At 43.6% G+C, this 20,140-nt stretch overlaps 1 protein-coding gene across 3 annotated transcripts in view; it reads left to right on the top strand.

Moving 5' to 3' along the window:
* Nucleotides 1-20,140, top strand: part of SETD5 (SET domain containing 5) — a 65,917-nt gene that overhangs the window by 9,098 nt on the left and 36,679 nt on the right. For 2 of the 3 annotated variants that reach the window (XM_032121245.1, XM_032121244.1), the window contains exon 2: nucleotides 16,816-16,990. The exons of the other annotated variant lie outside the window; for it this stretch is intronic. In XM_032121245.1, the coding sequence (XP_031977136.1) occupies nucleotides 16,920-16,990 (71 nt within the window). In that variant the 5' untranslated portion in view covers nucleotides 16,816-16,919. The remainder of the gene's footprint in view (nucleotides 1-16,815; nucleotides 16,991-20,140) is intronic. 3 annotated transcript variants of the gene reach the window in all.

Below are 20,140 nucleotides of genomic sequence, written 5' to 3'. Positions count from 1 at the left end.
GCCTGCTCTGCTTGAGGTGGGAGGCACTTGGATGCCCAACTCCCAGGCTGTTGTTGTTCTTTTCACACCTATGGAAATCACCATTAGCACTGCTAAAAGAGTGGTGCTTGCTACCTTTCCAGCTTAGCTCCTGAAACACTTGGAGCATGGTGTGGGTCAGTCAAAGTCAAGAAGCTGAGCACAGGATTGTTTGCATCTGACAACACAGGTTTGATCTCGGTGGATTCTCTTTGGCCACTGCAGGTTCAAAGTATTATTTATGACATGTTCAGGTACAGAATTTGTAAGAAGATGAAAAACTCACAAACTGGGAAAAGACTTCACCCACAAGCTGCCAGGGAGCAACATAAGAGTTGAAATTGATGTGTCACAGTTCCTGTTTCCTGCTCCTGCATTTCTAAGTCTTACATATGCAGACAGCAGTAATAAATTAATAAAGAATAAAGCACTAGCATGTTCTAAAAGTGAGACTGTGCATTGAAACCTGCAGTCATTAGTTAAGCCTCTCTTGGGTGCAGCTTGGGACTGTCAGCTTGAAACTGGTCAGCAGAAATTTGTTGAATCACACATGGAAAGAGGATCTCAGGGAGAATGAAATGGGATGTCCAAATGCTGATGTAAGTTCTATGGTTTTTGCAGAACAGTATGAAAGTGTAACCAGGACCCTCTTAGTGAAATCCTTTGCTTGAAAAGTAGTTTGTTTTGGTTTTGTTTTTTAAACAATGTCGCACAGCAGAGATGGATGGGAAGCAGACTGTTCTTGTAAGCAAAGTTTGTAGCTTTCTGTTGCTCTTCCAGTATCAGAGTTTAGGCGTCATTCCTTTTCCTGAGTAATAGTGAAGCAGTCTGTTCCCATGAGAGTCACTGGGCTGGGGCAATACTTGAAAGGAATTCTAAAATTTTCGGTTTTACATGAAGAGAAGGTTGTGAAGGAGGAAAAAAGTGGCCTTGACACATATTTAAAAAATGATGGAAACTTTTTGCTGAAGTTGTTGAGAGATGATTGTTACTGAAATGGTACATGAGTTTAAAATGTAGAAATTGATCTTGAACAATGGGACTTTCTATGGAATTCTGTTAGTACTGAAGAGGTATAATTTGGCTTAGGTTAAAATCTCTACAGTTAAACTGATCATCGCTGATTTTTGGAGTCTGCTGCTTCTTACCCAGGATGAGTGTGTGGGTCCTTAGCCTTTACTGACAGGAATGAAACATGTGAAATGGCCACAGTGACTGAAATTTTTTTCAGGTGCTTTTTGCCCCCTAAAAGTTCAAGATGAAATGCTGGCAAGACAATGTGTCCCCACTCCTGTTCTGCTTCGAACTAGATAAAGCCCTGGCTTTCATGTCTAAAAACACTGCATGTGACATCTCAGGAGTGGTATTTTGGTTTTACTGATTAAAAAATGAAGGCACAAAAAAGGAATTGGCTTGCATAGGACATCTTATAGGCAGTTGTGGAGGTACAACATGTTTGGTTTGGGGTTTTTTTGGCTTCTGGTCTAGTGGTACAAGTTGCAGTTTTAGGTAGCTCTCTCACCCACGCTAGTTGTCACCTCTGCCTACATGTCCATGTTCTGTAGTGTTGTGTTCCTTCTCTATGTATCTTCAGGTTCTTTCAGTAAAGCTGTCAGTGGTTTTAATACTGCTGTTAGTAGATGTGGTGGGGAGTGCATTATGTAGTGGATACAGGTGAAAGTATTTCTATGAGCTGATGATGGGGAAGCATGGTAATATGAGCCAGGGTGTTTTTCCTGCCTGTTTTCACTAGCTTTGTAATGCTACAGGGTAGTTTGGGTTATGAACAACGCTGCTACGATTTGTAGCCACAGGACCGATAAGCTATGTGAGGGGGCCTTCAGAGTACTTTGCCAAACAGTGTTTAGATGTCTAGTGTGCACAAAATCTATCTGCATTATTCAGGAAGATAATTCCTGTCTGTGCTGTTTTCCTCCTGTGTTGAGACCATTCTCTTATCCAACTGTTTCCCAGCTGAGGTCTCGATAGTTCTCAGTTTTTCCATAATGACAAAATCAAATTAGCCCTATGATGAGTGGGGCATGTGAAATTCCTTTCGGTTAAAGCACATTGCCCTGAATATTTTCTGTCTGCTTTTTTTTTCTTGTGAGAATTCAGCATCTTGTGTTTGAAAGAGAAAGGCGAAAAGATGCAGATGAAGAAATGCTGTTGTTTAAGGTACAGGGAGGAACGCATAGCTTGTTTCTAGAACATAATCTGTCCAGCTGTGACTTAGTCATCTTCAGTCTTATATAAAATGCATCCAATATAAATAGTTGAGCATCTCCCTCCTGAATGCAGCAAACCTTTTATGCTTATGTGAAGATGTGAAGCTGTAACAGGCGCAAGCCATCATCTTAGGAGTACCTTCATACTTGTGAACCTGCAGCATCCATCATACTGTCAAGCCTCATTTACTCATGTGATGGGATTTTTTTTATTTTATTCTGTTCCACATTTTTTTCAAGCTTAAAGAGATTCCTTGCTGTTGGCAGAGAATACAGCACTAATAATTCCAGACAGGAGAGCAGAGAACGTAACGTGAGAACAAGGGTGGCTCTCTTGAATCAGACTGAAGGTTTTGTTCATCTCTGACAGGGCCAAAAATTGATGTTTAGGGAAGAATGTAAGGTGAGGAGATCACAGGATCTTGGCTAATGTCTCTAATTTCAGTGTAGTAGTTCATGCTGTTACATTACATGTGGCCCTGCTCTTAGTCACTTGGATTTCACATAGCTCTTCTTCAGGGAAAGGGGGATAACTTGACTATTATGACATGCTTTTATATGGATAAATGTGTTTCCACACAAATCCTTTGTTTATATAATTATGGAGGTTTTGGAGGGGTGGGGGAGATTTTTCTTAGTGACAAGCAGGAACTTGTAATCTTTGTAGGAACTGGCGTGTGTGAGTTGAGATATTCTGTGCTAGTTAAGGGATGATGGACAGCCTTGTTTAGGTAGTCAAGGAAACGTGTTGTGAGTGCGTTGTTAAATAAATGTATTGATAAAGAGAGGTGCTGATAAATCTTGTGACTGTGGACATAGAAGATGGCATTTAAAATTCTATCAATACATTTGCCATTAATACATTTCATGAAACTGGGGAAGCTGGCATCTTCAGTCACATATGTATGCAGGGGAAGTTCTCCTTAGGAGGGGTACTTGGAGCTGAGCTTCACTTGGGTAGTTGGAAACCTTCTTCAAAGGCTTCTGAGAAAGTGTTTGATGTAGTTTTAGTTCTAAAAAGAAGTTTTACACTTTCTTTCATAAGAACTACAAATACACTATGCTCACTGTGAAGACTTAATGACTTGGGTTGATGCTAGTTGGGGACCTCAAGGCTACAATGCATTGCATGGTTTTTGTGGTAAATTCATATACTGTTTTTCAGGCTGTGCTTGACAAACATGGCCTAGCTCACATGTAAGATGCAATGCCAAGTGTAAAAATGACTAGGTGAGATTTTCCAGTCTTTGTTAGGTGGAAAGAGAAATCATCAGAAGGTTATTTTTGGCCTTAAAATAATAGTTATGCAAAGACTTAGTGGCCCTGGAGAAGAAATGAGCAATGCCCTGAGCAACTGATCCAAGTTGGCCCCTGCTTTGGGGGGAGGGAGAGTGTTTCAGTCAGTTAAACCTTCAGTGGTCCCTTCAAATCTGGATTATTCAGTGATTGAGTGCAAGTTAGACTTGGGTGTAGGAGGTGTGGGGGAACATGTCTGTTTTAGGTGGAGAGGGCAAAAGATAGGAGGAAGAAGGCTGTACTCTGATACTGGAAATGTTTGTGCTGGAGAAATTGCATCAATAGTGGAGACCTGAAATATCTGAGACTGGAACTTGGCAAGAACACACCTAGCTTTATAGATGGTTGTGAGATGAAATCAGATTTTAATTCACTACTCTTTAGATTCTTTTTATCTGGATAGCATAAAATATTTGATGATTCTTGATCAGAGAGGTGCTAGTGGGATAATGAAGTATGTTTAGGGATCTCTGAATTGTTTTGCCACATTTCAACAAAAGATGTGAATCCTTCCAGTTGCAAGGTGATGCATTTGTCAGCAAAACTGCAGACCCACCTATAAATTGTGAAACAGCATTTTGGAAAGCAGTAGCTCAAAGGGCTTTAAGGTCTTTACAGCTTGTTGCCTCCACATTGTACTTGGGCCATTATTTTATTTAAAAGGGTTAATGTGATTCTTGGGCGTATTGAGGAGGAGAAAAAAAAAGTGGGGGAAAGGAATGTGAAGCAAAATAAGTAATCTTATAAACACAGCAGTGTTGAGACTGATACTGGAATTGAATTTTGGTTTCCATGCTTCAAGAAGAATGCCAGTGTATTTGGAGAGAATTCAAAGGACAGCTGCAGAAATGATCCAGGGACTGGAAAATAAGCCTCATGATGTGAGGTTTAAAGGAGCTCAACTTACTCAGCTTATTGAAAAGACAATTGAGAGAGGACTTGATCTTTCTCTAAAAGGACTTGTGAGATTTGCTGACAAAGGCATAGCAATATCAACTGAGGTTAGACAAATTCAATTTTGAAGTACTGTTTCTTAGCAATGATAGCAATTAAACATTGGAATTGTTTACAGGCAAGGGGAAAGGAACAAACATTCATCTTAGTCTTTTACAATAAGCCCAACTTCTTTCTGGTGAAAATATATTGTGATTTAAAAAAAAAAAAAATGATAATGCTCCTTTCCTGACACTGGAGTTTAAGAATCTTTGAAGATTTCATGCCATGAGCAGTTGGAGCAAGTTCAGGTACATGAACTTGCAGTCACAGCCAAGATCATGAAATTAAGATGAATTTAGAGGAGAACTAGTTAAGCTGGCACTAGGATACTGCCTTGCATAACACACATAAGATGCAAAGGGAACTCTGAAATTTAATGCTTTGTGGCTTGCATCATTGGAACACAGCTCCTTCCCATACTATGTTGCTTCAGATGTTTAAGATATGGTTAAGGCTTTCTGAAAGCCCCTACAGAGAAGCCCTGATGTAACTGTGTACACTCACAGTATTCAGATGAGCATTCCTGCATTCCAGTTGACCACAACACAAGTCTGTAAATCTTTTTCATCCTTTTTTAGAAACAGTATGAAAAAAATTGCACAACGGCAATAGGATTACAATTCCTCTGAGAGTAAGCACAAGCTCTCCTGGTAGGGTTCATTCTTAAATGAATGTAGGATATTCTTTTATCTCTCAAGTTAACTGGACTTGTTCAGAAAGTTTATTTGTGTTTGAAACAATATTAAATAATTGTCAGAAGTGGTGTTCTAATGGCACTTGTTTGCTGGTTTTCATGCCATCCAAATGAGAGTACTTTAGCAATTCTACTTGTCCATCACTTTGTAAATTCACCTGGGGAATTGAGTGACTCAGTTTGGTAATGGCTCCAGATCATGCTTCTACTTTTTATTTGCAGTTGTGCATTCCACCACTCCCTTGATGGCTGCCAAGTTTCTGTATTTCCATAGATTACCTTGTTCCAGATGCCTTTGCAGACATGCAGAGCTCTTAAATTCCCTTCTGGTAGCTCTCAAAATCTGCTGCTTTATGCAGGTGGAGCTCTCCCGGTCGGTCCTGCCTGAGTGCATGCTCGTCCTTGCCTGTGCAGAGGAGGACGTTGAGCTACCTGGGCTGCTCTTTTCTCCTGCGTGGCTGCATTCCTGCCTCTCCTCTCCTCTCTTCCTCCTCCAGGTCCAGTCAGGGAGGAGCCCCATTGCTGTCACCTCTGCAGCTATGCAGTAAGAAAATGCTTCTATGTCCTATGGAAGAAAAGGCAGCTGAACATTTTCTGAACATTTTCTATCAATTTGTCACATAAATTGTGCTGTTTCTGAAGTGGGAAAGAGGTTGTCTGGCAGCTGCAAGTTTCCTTGCTTAGGGCTAGAGGGATAGCAAACTGCAGGAACGTGTTGGGGCACTACACAGGAGAAAGCAAAGACCTCCAGCTTCGAGATCGAGTGCAGCAACCCCTGCTACTCACCTTGTCCAGACAGCCCTGTCTGCCTTAACCTGCAGGAGCAGCTCACAGGAAGTGCTGCACGCAAAAGAGGTTGTGAGGGCTTAGTTTAGGAGTAGAGAAATCTCCCTCTTCGTTGCCTTCCCTCTCAGCTGTGTCATTGTCCCTCTCTCCACAGTATCACGAGGCTGAGGGAGACGACCTGGTGGAGGAGGGCTGTCAGTGTGTTCAACCTGAGCAACTTCTTGCATTTCAACCTTTTCGTTTCATCCTGTGGTTGTACATACATGTGCTTAGTTGCATTTATGATAATCATGAAAAATGTCTTGAATGTATTACTCTACTCATAATTTAACATTCAAAAAAGATGGAGGTAGCAGATAGCATTACACAGATGTGTTACAGAACCACTCACTCAGCATCGCTTTCGTGTGAGCTCTATGTGAGCACTCTCGGCCAACTGTTTGATGTCAATGCTGCTGTGTTACCACCCGCAAGCAGTTAAGGTGGTTGATGGTGTGCTGTGCTCTTCTCAAGGGAAGAAATTACTAATTTATGTGCAAGTCATCAGAAAAAAATCAGGTTTGAGTGATTTTTGTCTTTTTTCAGTCACCGGTTGCAGGTGTTCTACTGCTAATTTCTGGTCATCTGCGTTTACTTTGCAAATGTGTTCTACTGGATTATTTGCTGTTTATCTTGTTAATAAAAAAATGGGCTATTCAAAAAAAAGTGATCATGGCTCTCAGCACTGTCTTGCCAAGCTTTGCATTTCTTGCCGCCAGTTAGGAAGTAGATATTTGGGAGTTTCTTGAATAAGCATTACACGTTTTTCTCTGTGATTGTAAGAGCAAGTCTGTGATTATATTGTTTGACAAAAAACTTACCAAAATGACTTCAAAAAATTTATATTCCTTAAATCTTGTTGGGCCAATATATTGTTGGCTGCTGTCTTACTCTGTAAATCTGACTTCTGGGTGAACATCCACTGTTCATGGAGGATCCAACATGCAGAGCTGGGGCATGCCACGGTGCCGTGTCAGTAGTACCTGCATTTTGGGATCAGTGCATATCTTACCAGTGCCAAAATACCATGTAATGTGAGATGCAACTCATCCAGAAAAGTGAAACACGATAAAGAGCATCTCTTGGACATTGTTCAGCATCATTGAGTGGTTGGAAGCCCCAGAAGGGGAGCTAAGGGATTTTGGCTGATGCTGCCTTTGGGCCTCATGGTTGCTCTCCACCACTGTCCTACTGACTCAGTCTGCTCTCTAACAGGTTTTGTGCTGGGAAAAGCACATCTGCCAGAAATGTGTGAATTTGCTAGGGGTCCCAGAACCATCTTAGATGACCAAGAGTGCAACTGGGTACCAGTGCCTGGGCAAGTGCTACTGTTGGTGATGTCTCCTAGAAAGATGTCCCTGAGAAGGGGATGTGGTGGGGCAGTGCAGTGGCCTGAGCCTTGAAACCTGTCACAGCACTGGAATATTGCCAAAATCCTGTAAAATTCACTAGATTTTAGTGCATAACAGTGATTACATAGCTCAGTAATGGATCTGACTCTTGCCAGGTGCGGCGCGGGTTGCAGGTGTTTTTGTCACCTGGTTTCTCACTCGAGGCACATCGGACAAACAGGTGTTTGTGAAACGCGGCACAAGAGCCGTTACACAAGCCTGGAGTAACTTACAACGCGGAGAAAAATGTATTTGCATGATCTCGAGCCCAGGTGCACGGCTGCAAAACTTGCCAGTCACAAACCACAGAGGCCAGGTTGGAGCTGGAATGGCACTCGGTGGTGGTTTGGGCAGGGGGGGAAGGGTCAAAATGAGTCCTGTAATGGAAAGCAGGGCTGAACCTTCGCGTGGGAGCTGCGGCTCCATAATTGCCACACTGTGTGATGTTGCCATGGCTGCCCGGGCAGTCCCTGCGTGGTTTCCTGGTGTGTGAGAGCAGGCCGAGGCTGCCGGCGAGCACAGAGCTGCCCTACGTGTTTGGGGAGCTCAGGCGTGCGCTGGCAAGCCGCGGTGATGGGAGGATCCCTGTGTGGGAGATTGGAGGCTTTTGAGCTCCGTCTCTTCCCCATCTCTTCCCTCCCAACAGATCAGAGAACGAGCTGTGATTTTTGCAGGATTTTAAAACACTTTTTTTTTTTTTTTTCTCCATTGTAAAGCCCTTCATTCTGCCTTAAGCCGGGGTCGTGTTAGGAGCGAGGCTGCAGTGTGAAATGGAGGATCCTGGGGGCACGAAGGAAGGCCTGGGGGGGCTTGCCGGGCCTGGGGGGCTCTGGCATGTTTTGATCCGAGAGCCTTTGGCTGCGTTGCCATCTGCATAGCCTGTGAATAGTTTTCTCTGGCACAGACCTTGTTCCTCAGTGTTGCATCATCTCTGGGAGAAAGGCCAGGTCCGGAGCCCCAGCACAAAGGCTTTCTGAAGCCGATGAAGCTTGTTCTGTGTGCGGAGCGTCTCTCTCCTTCCTGTCGTCCTTTCCATGGGATTCCTGGAGCGGCCTCCGTCCGAGAGCCCCTTCGTCAACAGCTGCTTTTTCTCCGCCGCTTCCTGCACACCTGGCTGATGCAACGTCTGTCTTGGAAGCGCTGCTGGAGTCTCCTCTGGAGCTGGGTTGTTTGCCCCGGCGGGGAGTGGCCGGGCAGGCAGCCTTTGTCACGTGGGGGCCTTAAATAGATGTATAAAGGACGTACAGCGAGACCTCGAGGCACAGGCAGAGAGTATTTAGTGGGATTATGCAGAAATCTTTTTTCCGATACTGGGACTGGAGGTTGCAGTCCTACTCCTGGCCACTTGTTAGTGGTTAGCCTTCCACTGGTTGTAAGTTCGGGATGCTGCTCTGTGCCAGTAAATTCTGCTGATTCCCCTTCTATATTCAGCAACTTCCCGTGACTCCGGACTGTCTGAATTCTCATGAGAACTGTAATTCTCTGGCTTTGGATTTGATCCTAGTTACTGCCCTTCATTGCTGAGTTTCCCTCTGACCTTGCATGTGGTACAGGCTTTTTTTCTATGAAATACCTTCAAATACAATTTCAAGGTCTAAAGGTTTTTTTCTTTTCATGGGGGGTTGTCTGACAAGCTTTTAAATTTAAGGTTTGTCTACTTAGGAAAATTTAATAGTTGCATGGATAAAACCATTCATGCGAATACTATTGCATCCACAAGCAACAAAATTTAGAACAAGGAAGCACTTTGGTCTGCTAAGATTAAACCAAAGTTATTTACATTATTTAAATTAATCTTGAGTCTTACTTTATCCGTAGCCATTTTCTGGTGTAGGCAGGTCTCTTAAATTGAATCTGAAAACATAGAGATCTATATGGACAAGGTGTGGTGGACTGAGCAGTGGTGTTTCCAATACTGCTGTTCCTAATTGTCAGCCCTGTTGCAGAAATGTATTGTCCCTACAACAGTGTCTAAAAGGGAACATGTATTTTACCTGTTTCTGCTTTTAGTCTAGTCTTCTTGGCATCAACTGCAATTGATGAGACATGGCAATGTTTCCTTCCTGCCACCTGTTTTGGCAAAGACTTAGAGGAGACAGTCGCAGCAGTAACATCAGCTGCCACAGCTGGATTCACTGGAGGTTGGTTGTCAAGCTCTTAATCTAATCTCTGTTCTGAACCTTTTTGTTTGCGTTTTTGTGACATACAGACATTTGACTGTTCTCCTTCACCTCATGGGAAAAGAGACCAGCAACCTTACAGTATAGGACCAGCATAGCAATTAGGATGTGTTCCCTGTGCTGCAGAATAGTTTTGCCCCATGACTGTCACAAAATCAAAAGTTTGTTGAACTGAAAGAGAAAAGGGATGTTTTTCCTCTTTCCTGTTTCGTGTACTTTAGTAATTTTTGTATCTTCAACCATGGTGCCTTATGTGGAATCCTTTTTTCACTTGTATTGCTGTATATTTTCCAGAAAATAGTAGAGAACAGTATTTTCAAAAATAAAATATAATAAATATAATAAAATATACAAAATAAAAAATAAAATTTTAAATGCTTCAGTGTTTGAAGAATTTGTTACCTTCACCGGTGACTTGTAATGCTGTGAGATAGAACCACTGTAAAGTAACGTTTTTAGCATAAAAAGGGGTTCTTTTTGAGTCTATGGGATTTTTCTGAGTTTCTCCACTATTTCTGTTATTCTTTAAATGTTATTTTGATTATTTCAAATTTTCATAGTGTTGTGATGTTTTCTTGAAGACTTCCTCTGTTCATGACCCTTAAAGTTACGAGGACTTTAACATGAAGTTCTTGGTTGGGATAGTCCTTCTCCCATTACATTGTTGTCATTCCTTTAAAACATTGTCTGTGTCACCTGCTCAGCACACTGTGTGTGCAGACCATGCAAATGCTGCCAGGTCCCTTCTCATCAGCCTGGGGTGCAGGCAAAGTTCCCTGGTGTGTGCCTGCCACCTCTACATAAGCATACCTCAGAATAATTTGGTCTGCCATGAATCACTGCTACTCTGTAATTTGCTTCTGCTTTCTAATATGGAATTTTTATGGAATTATGTTTACGTAAGACTCTTCAACCAATTTAAAATCAATATAATTTAAACTTTCCAGTAAGGGTCTGTGATGCAAATTTGATGTTTTAAGAAAGTCCAAACAAACCCTTGTCTGATATCTCCACCTCTGGAGTGTATTGAACTGTCAAGAATGTGACTGAATTGTTTAGGAGAAGGTATTTCTGGAGGCAAAGTCTTACCTGCCCTTTTCTTCTCTCTTATTAAATTTCTATTTTTTATCGTAGTATCTGAAATCTTTAATGATTTCAAAAGAAAAACAGGATTTTGTTTTGGTTTGTGTAATGTCTTGACTGCCAAAGCAGCAGCAAAGTTTTGAGGTTATTCTTTTTGCTTTTCGAAGTAATTTCTGCAGTCTTGGGTCAATTGCTGAGAGTACTAGACTATGCATTTTGTAATTTCTCTGCTTGATGATTTAATTTCTCTCAGTTGCTCTCTCATCATTTGTAGTCCCTTAGGGTGTAGTTCACAGAGTAGTTTAACTAAAATCGATGTTTTCTTCATCGGATAAAATCCTGTGGATAGATATGGTGAAAATTGTCTTTAAATTGTTAAACCTAGTTTAATTTCTTTAATTAAATTTACTTAGTTTCTGTCTGTTTCCAAATTTTGTCAAAATCAGTTTAACTTGCTTATACCTCAGTTTTAAACGTGGTTTACATAGCCTTCACTGAACAGCTTTGTTGTGCTGACTTTAGCTAAGTAGGTGTATTCATAAACATGTGTTGATGTAGTTAGTAGTGCTTTCATAGAGCACTTCAAGAATAATGGGAATTGTTAATATGGTTTCATATCTTGTATGGAACAACTTGACTGATGCATAGGCCCGTGGATACCAAAAGTGTTTGACATCACCCATATCCTAAAAGCAGCAGTCTTGCCATTCCCTGACCTTTGACTCCAGCTCTTGCAAGTGTGGTAAGCAGGAACGGGTCTCACTGGATTGTTGCTGTTTGACGTTTTACAATTTTAAAATGCTGTATTCTTGTTCTAAGAGCTTGTCGGTGTTTTGTCAAGGTTCTCTAGATCCCAGAGAGCAAAATGAACTCTGAACAAAATGTGTACATAACAAACATTTCTTTTTGCATATAGTTGCATACATATAAACCAGGGGCCAGTTTTGAGAAAGGCCTAAGACAGAGAAATCTTTAACCATTGTGCTGTACTTGTCAATAATTTGGTTATCATAGCTATGCATAGCTAGTAATGAATACCAGTGTTGCCTGTTACTTTGATCCTTTCTGTTGTAGACTAGGACTGAGTTCTTCCAGACCCCATGGGATAGAATTGGTGTCTTGCTTTGTCAGCCCACTAGCAGATGATGTATGGATCTAATGATAATAGTGAATACTTACGTCAATATTTCATTCTTTAAAACTGGCACATTTGTTTCCCTGCTGCTTAGTGAATCCAGCTTGTTTTCAGAGCAGAGCTAAGCATTGGTATTGGTAGACTCAGGCACAGTTCAAGTAGTTTTAGCAGTCTGTTTCCCAATAAGTCAGAGCTAAATGATTCAAGGATTTGTCTGCTCTGCCCCTGTGTCTGTGTAGATGTCCTTATAGAACAACATGTCTGAAATTCAGGGAATTTGATGTGTTTTTTTGAGCTAACTGTTAAATACAAAAAACCTTTATCTGATTCTGTTTGCTCCAAAGGTGCTTTCCCTTCTGTGAGGATCTGACCTTGACATGAGGTTTGTGGATGTACAGGCAGTGCTTGATTGGACTCAGGTGGACTGTGCTCATATTTGAATGGCACTGGCTGATGAGCGGTAATTTTTCAGCATGGTAATGGAAACCGTTCCTGTTTACATTAGATGTTCCATAGATCATGGTTTTCTGAAATTTCCAGAGGGAAAGATGAATGAAGAAAATCTAAGATGATAATACTTGTTACATTGCTCCACATGCCAAGTGATTTGCCCCTGGTGGAGATGGCAGTGTTAAGTATGAACTTATCAGACCTTGCTCTTCCTGTCCCAGATGAGGCTGATGGAGAGGATGCCAAGGAAGGCTGCATGGCAGAGCTGCTATTACAAGTTTTCCACCAGCTCTGGACTGGCCTGTGGCAGTGTGAGGTGCAGGAGAAAAAAGTGCTTTGAATTTGATATGACTGGTAATGGTGTGGGAGCTTAAAGATGTGCAACTCATTATACAGGGAGCTCATCCTGTGTAGGTGACTTAGAGGCCTATTGCTGAGCCTAGAGAAGATGATGGTGGTTATTGTTTAGACACTAGTAATCCTGGGTTGTCAAAAGTCTGGAATCTCTTTCCAGCTTGGGACTTCAATAACTGGAGTTGCTGGGAAGTGTGGAGAGAGATAAAGGAAGCGCTTGTCTCTCCTTTGCTATCTCCAAACAAGAAGTGGTCGCGATCAGTGTGCGTGGAGGTGATTTCCCTATTCTCCCTGCCCTGGCTCACGTGTTGAAGTTTCGCATAATCAGAAAAAGCTTTTGTCAGTTTGTCCATGATATGTTTGTACCCTTGTTACCTTTTTATCTTTCTTGGCCTTGCATAAGACACTGGATGCGCAATGGTAAAGTATTTCAGGCTCTCTGTGGACACAGACTCGCAGATGTGCACTGACCCTGCAGAGGAACAGCATGAATCTCTGTCCTCCCCCTGTTTGGTAACTGCTTTGCCCTTGAATCTGTGACCATGGGAGGGTGCAAGGGATGTGTTCTGTCCCCCCTGAGATTGTACAGCATCACCTGAACAGCACCAAAGGATGATGGAGTCTGAATTTAGGTAGCACGTACAGTCTATGAAGCTGTGCCCAGAGTTTTTTGTCTGGGGGTGAATTTTTCATGACGCTCACAAATACTTTGTAGAGTCTGTCACCAAGTGTTGCACACCATGGGTGCCCAGAGGTGTCTGTATGACTGGGACACGAGTGAAAACAGGAACAACCACATCTTGAAGGAGGAAGCTCTAGTGAGCTCTTTGACTCACCATGCTTGATTGTCCCTGTTAGTACAGACTTCTAACACCGCAAGTAATAAAGAGAGTTTGCAGCAGTAAATTTTCTGCATCTGCTTTATTTGTACATGGATGGCAGTGGCTGTGGAAGTGAGCCAATGCAGCGCTGCAGCCATTGCATCCTAAACAGAGTTCTGAAAATTTAATTCACTGTTACAGCAGCAGGTGTTGCTTAACCTTCTCTTGGCCAGCTTAGATTTATTACAGTCCTTTCTGTCAATACAGGATGTTACCTGAAATAACTGAATAGCATATATTCACAGTGTAGCCAAGGCAGCCACTCACGATGGGTCAGTCCCTTGGCGTATGACCTGCACTGAGTGAGAACCAGGGATCCCAGCTGGGGTGGCTGTGTGGGTGGATGCTCATCTGGGCTGTTCTGATGATGTTGGGGAAGACCAGGTATCTTTATACTGGTATGACTGGTTAAGGAAGCAGGTATGTAGGTGCCAAATGTGGGGGAAAAAATATCTTTAAATGCTACATTTTCGAAACCAGCTAAGTATTATCTACCTGTTAGGCCATCAAAATTACCATTTCCATTTGATTTCAAGAAGAATTGTGTTGTAAGGGAGACAGGTTTGTGCTGTGGTCTGATGCTCATTGGATTTGAATTAAGACTTTGACCTTTACTAAAACTTAGTCCAGTGGCAGCAGAGAGAACTGGGTGTGACCTTTTTTTCCTGTACAGCTGTATTTTTGGGCGGAGAGGTAGGAAGGACCTTGGGGATTGAATATACAGGAAATTGACCAGTTTGATAGGTGAACATTGAGATCTCAACCCCAGCATTTTCTGGCTGATGTTTTGCATGTTAATAGGCCAAGTTTCATGAAGACCATACTGTAATGTAGCTTGAAGGTGATGTGGTCTTGGACAGCACTTGAAGTTGGTCTCACCAATTCATTTTGAATTGTCACATGGTCAGAGTCAAAAGTACACATAAAATAGCAGCACCAAACAGTAAAATCTGAGCATGGGTGATGGTTGGGCAAGTATTGCTGGGTCAACACAAAAGTGACTGAACTGGAATTTGCCTTGTTTAACCTTTCGGGTTTCGGTATTTCATGTTTCTCCAGTAATCTCCTTCCCAAAAATGGCAGTTATCAGACCATTCCAGTGCAGCAGCATTTGTACAGTGTTGATAGAAAGAGGGTTTCCTATGAGAAGTGGGTGAAAACTTGTCCCAGTTACTCCTGGATTAACCAGGTATCCTGTGACTCTTTAGTCCAGAAGCTGCACCTGAAATCCTCCAGTTCTGCTGAGTCACAGGCAGGCAGGAGGCTAGAATTTATTCTGATGAAATGTCGAGCTGCTGCCAGCTGGGTATGGTCATGGCAAAGGCAAGAGATCGATAGAGGGAAAAACATCTAAACAAGTATTTAGAAAGATTACTGGGTGTGGGGGGAGGAATAGTTTTCCATGTCCCTTAAAGGGAAGGGTGCTTCAGACACTGAGGAACTTGCCTTACTTCTTTTAACCTTGTGCTAGAGTTTAACGTGACTTGGTTGAAGCAGGGATGGATGTCTGTAGCTTTTAGCTGTATTTTAGCAGCAGTTTGTCTCATCTCGTGTCAGTGTAGAAATCACAACTCTTGTCACAAGCATCAGAAAGGGTAAATAAGACACTTCTGAAAGGTCCTTTTATTTTACTTTTAATTTTTTTTTTTCCAGAAAACACACTCAAGGACACTGGGCTGTCTTGGGTTGGAACTGCTTGTGAGCTTAGTCCTGCCTGTTTCCTTTTTCATCTCCCACCTCCCTGCGAGACCACTGCTTTGGGGCATAACAGGGAATTGCCACAGACCACTTAGAAATCTTTATGTGCTACTTCTGTAATTCACTGTATACCTGTCATACTGCCTGAAAGATTTCTCATAGGGATGTATGCTGAAGAAGGAAAGTATTTTCTTGTGCCGAGAGAAGTGGCCTGCCTTTTAAGACAGGAAAAGGCAATATAGCATGTAGCATTTAAACTTTCTGACTCTCACTCTTCTTCATTTGCCCTTATAGTGAGTGTGTGTTTTTGTGTTTCTGGGGGTTTTGTGCATTAAACAATGGTTGGACCGTGGTGTCCAAAGGCAGTTCCCTGTGAGAAATTCACTACCCACAGGAAAACTTGGCTCACGGCCTCTCTCTAGCCCAGGAGGGTTTGCTGGCAGAGCCCCGAGATGCCGGGGAGCATGTGACAGCAGGCTGGCTTGTCTGCGCTGCCGGAGCCGGGGAAAGGCAGTGGAAAGTATTCAAGGCTGCCCTTAAAGTTTAACGTGCAGAGAGGGTGGTTGTCACCATTTTTCTTTGTTTTTGGAGCTGCCTTTGCTCCGTGCAGAAATGCAGCCTCTCTCCGTGTTGTGGGGGGGGGGTTCTCTTGAGCTGTGTAAAATAATAGCTCCTTTATGCTCATCTGTGTTATTGAGGTTATTTACATAACGAGGAGCTGATCCCGTTTCACCTTCGGCCGCCATCCGACCCTTGGAAGTCTGCATTTATCGGCGATTTCTCTCACGGCCGTAGCAAAGCGCTGTGGTCAGCAGCGAAGGTGGAGCCCGGGCTTCCCCGGCACGGCCGGCGGCTGCGCCCCGGTGCCGCCGTGACTCACCCCGGCTCCCTACGCACAGCCAATGGTCCCGCCGCATTCCCAGCGCCCAGACGTCTGACGTGGCTCTGCCCTGGGGAGGTGTCAGGGACAGTCGAGGCTCGCTGTGTCAGGGCTCACTGAGCCACCGGTGCAGAGTCCAGGATGGGCCTCGTGGCCCAGGGCAGCCATCGGTGGTGTGGGAACAGCTGCTCTGCCGGTCACCTGTGCTGTAGGCCCAACGAGTGCACATACAAACTGATCTCCAGGGAGAGGTCTCAGCTGGGTCCACCCTGGCATTGTCTAGTTGTCCTCAGAGGTGGGGTTTTGCCTGCAGCTTGTTTGGGGAAAGAGTTAGGAAATGCTGGTGGAGGGCTGTGGGTGATAGGTGGCAGCTGCTGCTTATACGCAGAAGGAGCTAATAGATTACTTATCTGATAATTAGTCCTCAGTTTACTTGGGGGAGGGGGGAACTACCATTATCAGCCTTAAGGCAAAGCAGCTCATTGCATGTCAGTCCACTGTAAAAAAACTCCAACCCCCCACCAAACTACTACCATCTATCTACCTCTTCCCTGGCCCTACATGTAAAAATGAAGTAAAAGTGATGTGGCATGTCACTGATGGAAATCTATTTATGCTTTTCTTTGCTGTGAAAGCCTTCTTCAGAGGCATAGAGGGAGACCTCATCCCATAACAGAGATGCAATGCTTTGTTTCTACCCTGGTAGGTTTCCCCATGTCCGTGACGTGTTGGCCGAGGCTCTGCGGCTCCTCTCCGCCCTCGGAGCGGCCAGTCGCTGCCCTCTGGACTCCGTGATCCCCGACGGGCGTCATGAGCATTGCAATCCCTCTGGGAGTCACCACACCAGATACGTCCTACTCCGACATGGCTGCAGGATCGGAGTGAGTGTTACCCCACGGATGAGGAGAAAGTAGAAACGGGAGGGTGCCAGAGGGCTGACCTGGAGTCGGGCTGTAGGATTGGTGCTAGTGCTTTCTCCACTCTGGAGAAAGGGGCTGCTGGTCCACTGGCTGTGGACCACTGGCTGAGAGATGGGTGTTAACAAATGCAGCGTTATGGAAATTGGTAAGTTTGACAGAGGATATGGGGAAAAGGAGAATTCCAACAGTATGAGACACTCAACCATGGGTTTTATATCAGCTTGACTAGTAAGTCTATACTCAAGTGCAGGCAGTTGTGCGTTTGCTGTACCCAGGCTTGATGTTGGCAAGGTACAAGCCAGCTCCTTTTCCAACAGCCGTAATGTGAGGGATCAGCATGCTGAACCTTCCTCTCAGTAGAGCCTGTTAGCTCAGACTTGGTACCAGTCTTCTATGACTGATTTGTGGACACCTTTGGAGATTGACGGAGATGTGAGACAGCACCAGCCTGTGTAGGCACCTTTATTTTGTTTCTGCCCCTGAGCAGACTCCAAGGAGCACGCCTCAGAGAGCATCCTTTGGAGTCCCCACCACAGGACCATGTGCAGGGCTCTCACTGCAGCCGTATCTCTGAGGCCTGTTGGAGGGGACTTACATTTCTTTTAAAAGACTCTGCTTCTGCGGAGTCAGGAGCATTTCAAAATCAGGAAATACTGCATTGTGATCTCTTCTTAAAACCTAGGATAAGACTGTTTTTGTCAGGGACGAGAGTGAGGGCTGAAGTTATTTCTGTGTGCTTCTACCTCCTGCTTGCCTGCATCCTTCTTTGAAGCACGGGCTGTAGTATGTCTTTACAAAAATTTACAAATGACATTTTGGAGATAGATTTCTCCCATGTATTATTTAAAGGTACCTACTGTGCGAATACCTGCATGTCAGATGGATCAGTGTAGAACAGAAATTGCTCCAGACTCTATTAATTTTGAGCTGTAAGAGCAGTGGGCTAAGGTATGAATCATTGTTTTTCCCTTCCATCTCACCCTGATTTGACTATGCATAGAGTTTGACTACACAGTCGCACTCTCTGCAAGACTGCTAAAGCTCTTTTTTGTCTGTCTTGGCACTGGCCCCATTCTAGGCATTCTTCTTCATGATGCTTCATTCCATCCTAAAGCCCACATTTTTACGTGTTTTTAAATGGGGAATCAGAATCTAGTAAGTCGCTCATCTGTAGTGGTTACGTGATCCTTCACTTTTCAAGATCTAACATTCAGTATTGCTTGTCACCCTGCTTCTCCCACAGCAGCACTTTGAAGACTCAACATGCAGGAATTTTAAACTGTTTATGACAGGAGGAAGAGTGCTAAATAGTTTGCTCATGTACTTTGCTTTCAAAGCTGAGCATGGTAGAGAGAGGAGCCAGATGTATCTGCGCATGTGTTCCTTGTAGCGTTTAAATATCAAAAAGACTGACTATAAACCTTCTGCAAAGCATTTTCCTTCTCCCTTGTAAGAAATTTGTAGGTCCATCTTGAGGCTAGGCTCTAGTGCTTTGAAAAAAGGCTTTTGAAGATTTCTGAACTGGTTTCTCTGCCTGTTCCCTAAAAATTGGGACTGCCAGGACTCTATTCTCCAGGCTTTGCATCAATGCACTGTTACTGCTGAAGTGTCCTTCATGGGTCTGTTCAAAGTTAAGGCTATCCTTCACTTTGGCTTTGAAACTCTCTGGTTTGATGCTTGAAGTCTGGGGTACCTGAGCTTTGTACCTCTTATAAGGGATTGATTTCCAAGATGTGCATCACAAAGGTGGTGGGGAAGGCAAAAGGAAAACTAGCTGTTCCTCTTTACAGGCTGAGCTTTAGCATCTTCCCCAGCCTCTGATACAGAGAGGAGGTGAAAATGGTGTAGTGTGTTGCTGTTCATCTGAGGGTGACATGGAGGCTGCAGAGTAGTTTTGCTGTGTTAGTCTGACTGCATATTGGAAGTTGTGGAAGCTCCTTGGCATGCTGCTGCTGAGGAAGCATGGGCCCCAGCGTTGTTGTCCCTGGACACGGTTGCACCAACAATCCTGAAGTTTTATTGCTAATGCTTGCGGCAGCACTGCTGGTATTCCAGACTGACTGTGGTTAGGAATGTGGGTGACTTGGACAGAGGATGTATCTGCTGCTTAGACTGGTTAGGCTCTTTTGCTTCTAATATTGTTTCTGAGAATATTATTAAACCTGAATGGATTTGACGCTGTACCAATCTGAAAGTCCTAAAGGAGTGTTGCAAAGGCTGGATTATGTGGCAAATTCTACATGGTAACCTTTTACTAAGAAGTATATCCTTTGAGAGAAATCACTTATATCTCCTGCTTCTGACAGTTTAGCTGGCTGTAGTCACATTGAAAACCAACGGAATTTATCATGTTGTGCACCTAAATCCTGAGCTACGGAAGTGTCGTTTGCATAGGTGTAAGGTCTTCTACTTTTTGCAGTTCTTTGTACAATGAATTATTGCTCCTTTATGTTGCAAAGACAGATCCACTTTACTCCAGAATAAGCCAGAAGCTCAGAGTTGGTGCCTTGGAGAATAGATGAGGTTGAGTGGCAGGGTGGGGCAAACTTCAGAGCAGCAGAGATTTCAAGAGCTAATAGGAAGTCCAAAGGGCAAGGGGTTACTGTTCTTGGGTGGTGCCTAAGCACTGCCCCACGCGTGATTGCTGGCCATTGTTTGATGGTGCCTGATTCATGCTGACCATGTAGAACCCACTGAAAATCCTGTGAGATCTCGCCAGCGCAGCAGAGGTCCAAGGTAAAGTTTTCTTTTTCTGTATTTTTCTTCCCTGCTTGCTCAGCTCCATGCTGTAATGTTGATGAAGATTTCATCTGCAGAGGTGATTCAGTAATATTCTGCCGTATTCTGATACAGGCCCTACTTCTGATCTGTGCAGAGGTTATCTGACTTGTATCTTCTACTTGTAACAGAAGACAGCGTGTTTCCTTGCTGGTGTTCTGTCTCTAGGCTCATTACCTAATATCCCCTGCATTGAATTGCAGCTGTCCCTTCTCTGAGTAGGGTTTCTGCAGCTTTCTGCTGAGGATATACCTTTGATTTTTAGCTGTTTTTTTTCACCCCCCTGTGGTGGAAGAGTGCATTGTACCTCAGCAGCAGATTTCCTGTTCTGCT

Source organism: Corvus moneduloides, chromosome 11 (genome assembly GCF_009650955.1).
Source record: "Corvus moneduloides isolate bCorMon1 chromosome 11, bCorMon1.pri, whole genome shotgun sequence".
Taxonomy (NCBI): domain Eukaryota; kingdom Metazoa; phylum Chordata; class Aves; order Passeriformes; family Corvidae; genus Corvus; species Corvus moneduloides.
This window is presented reverse-complemented; position numbering and strand designations above follow the sequence as displayed.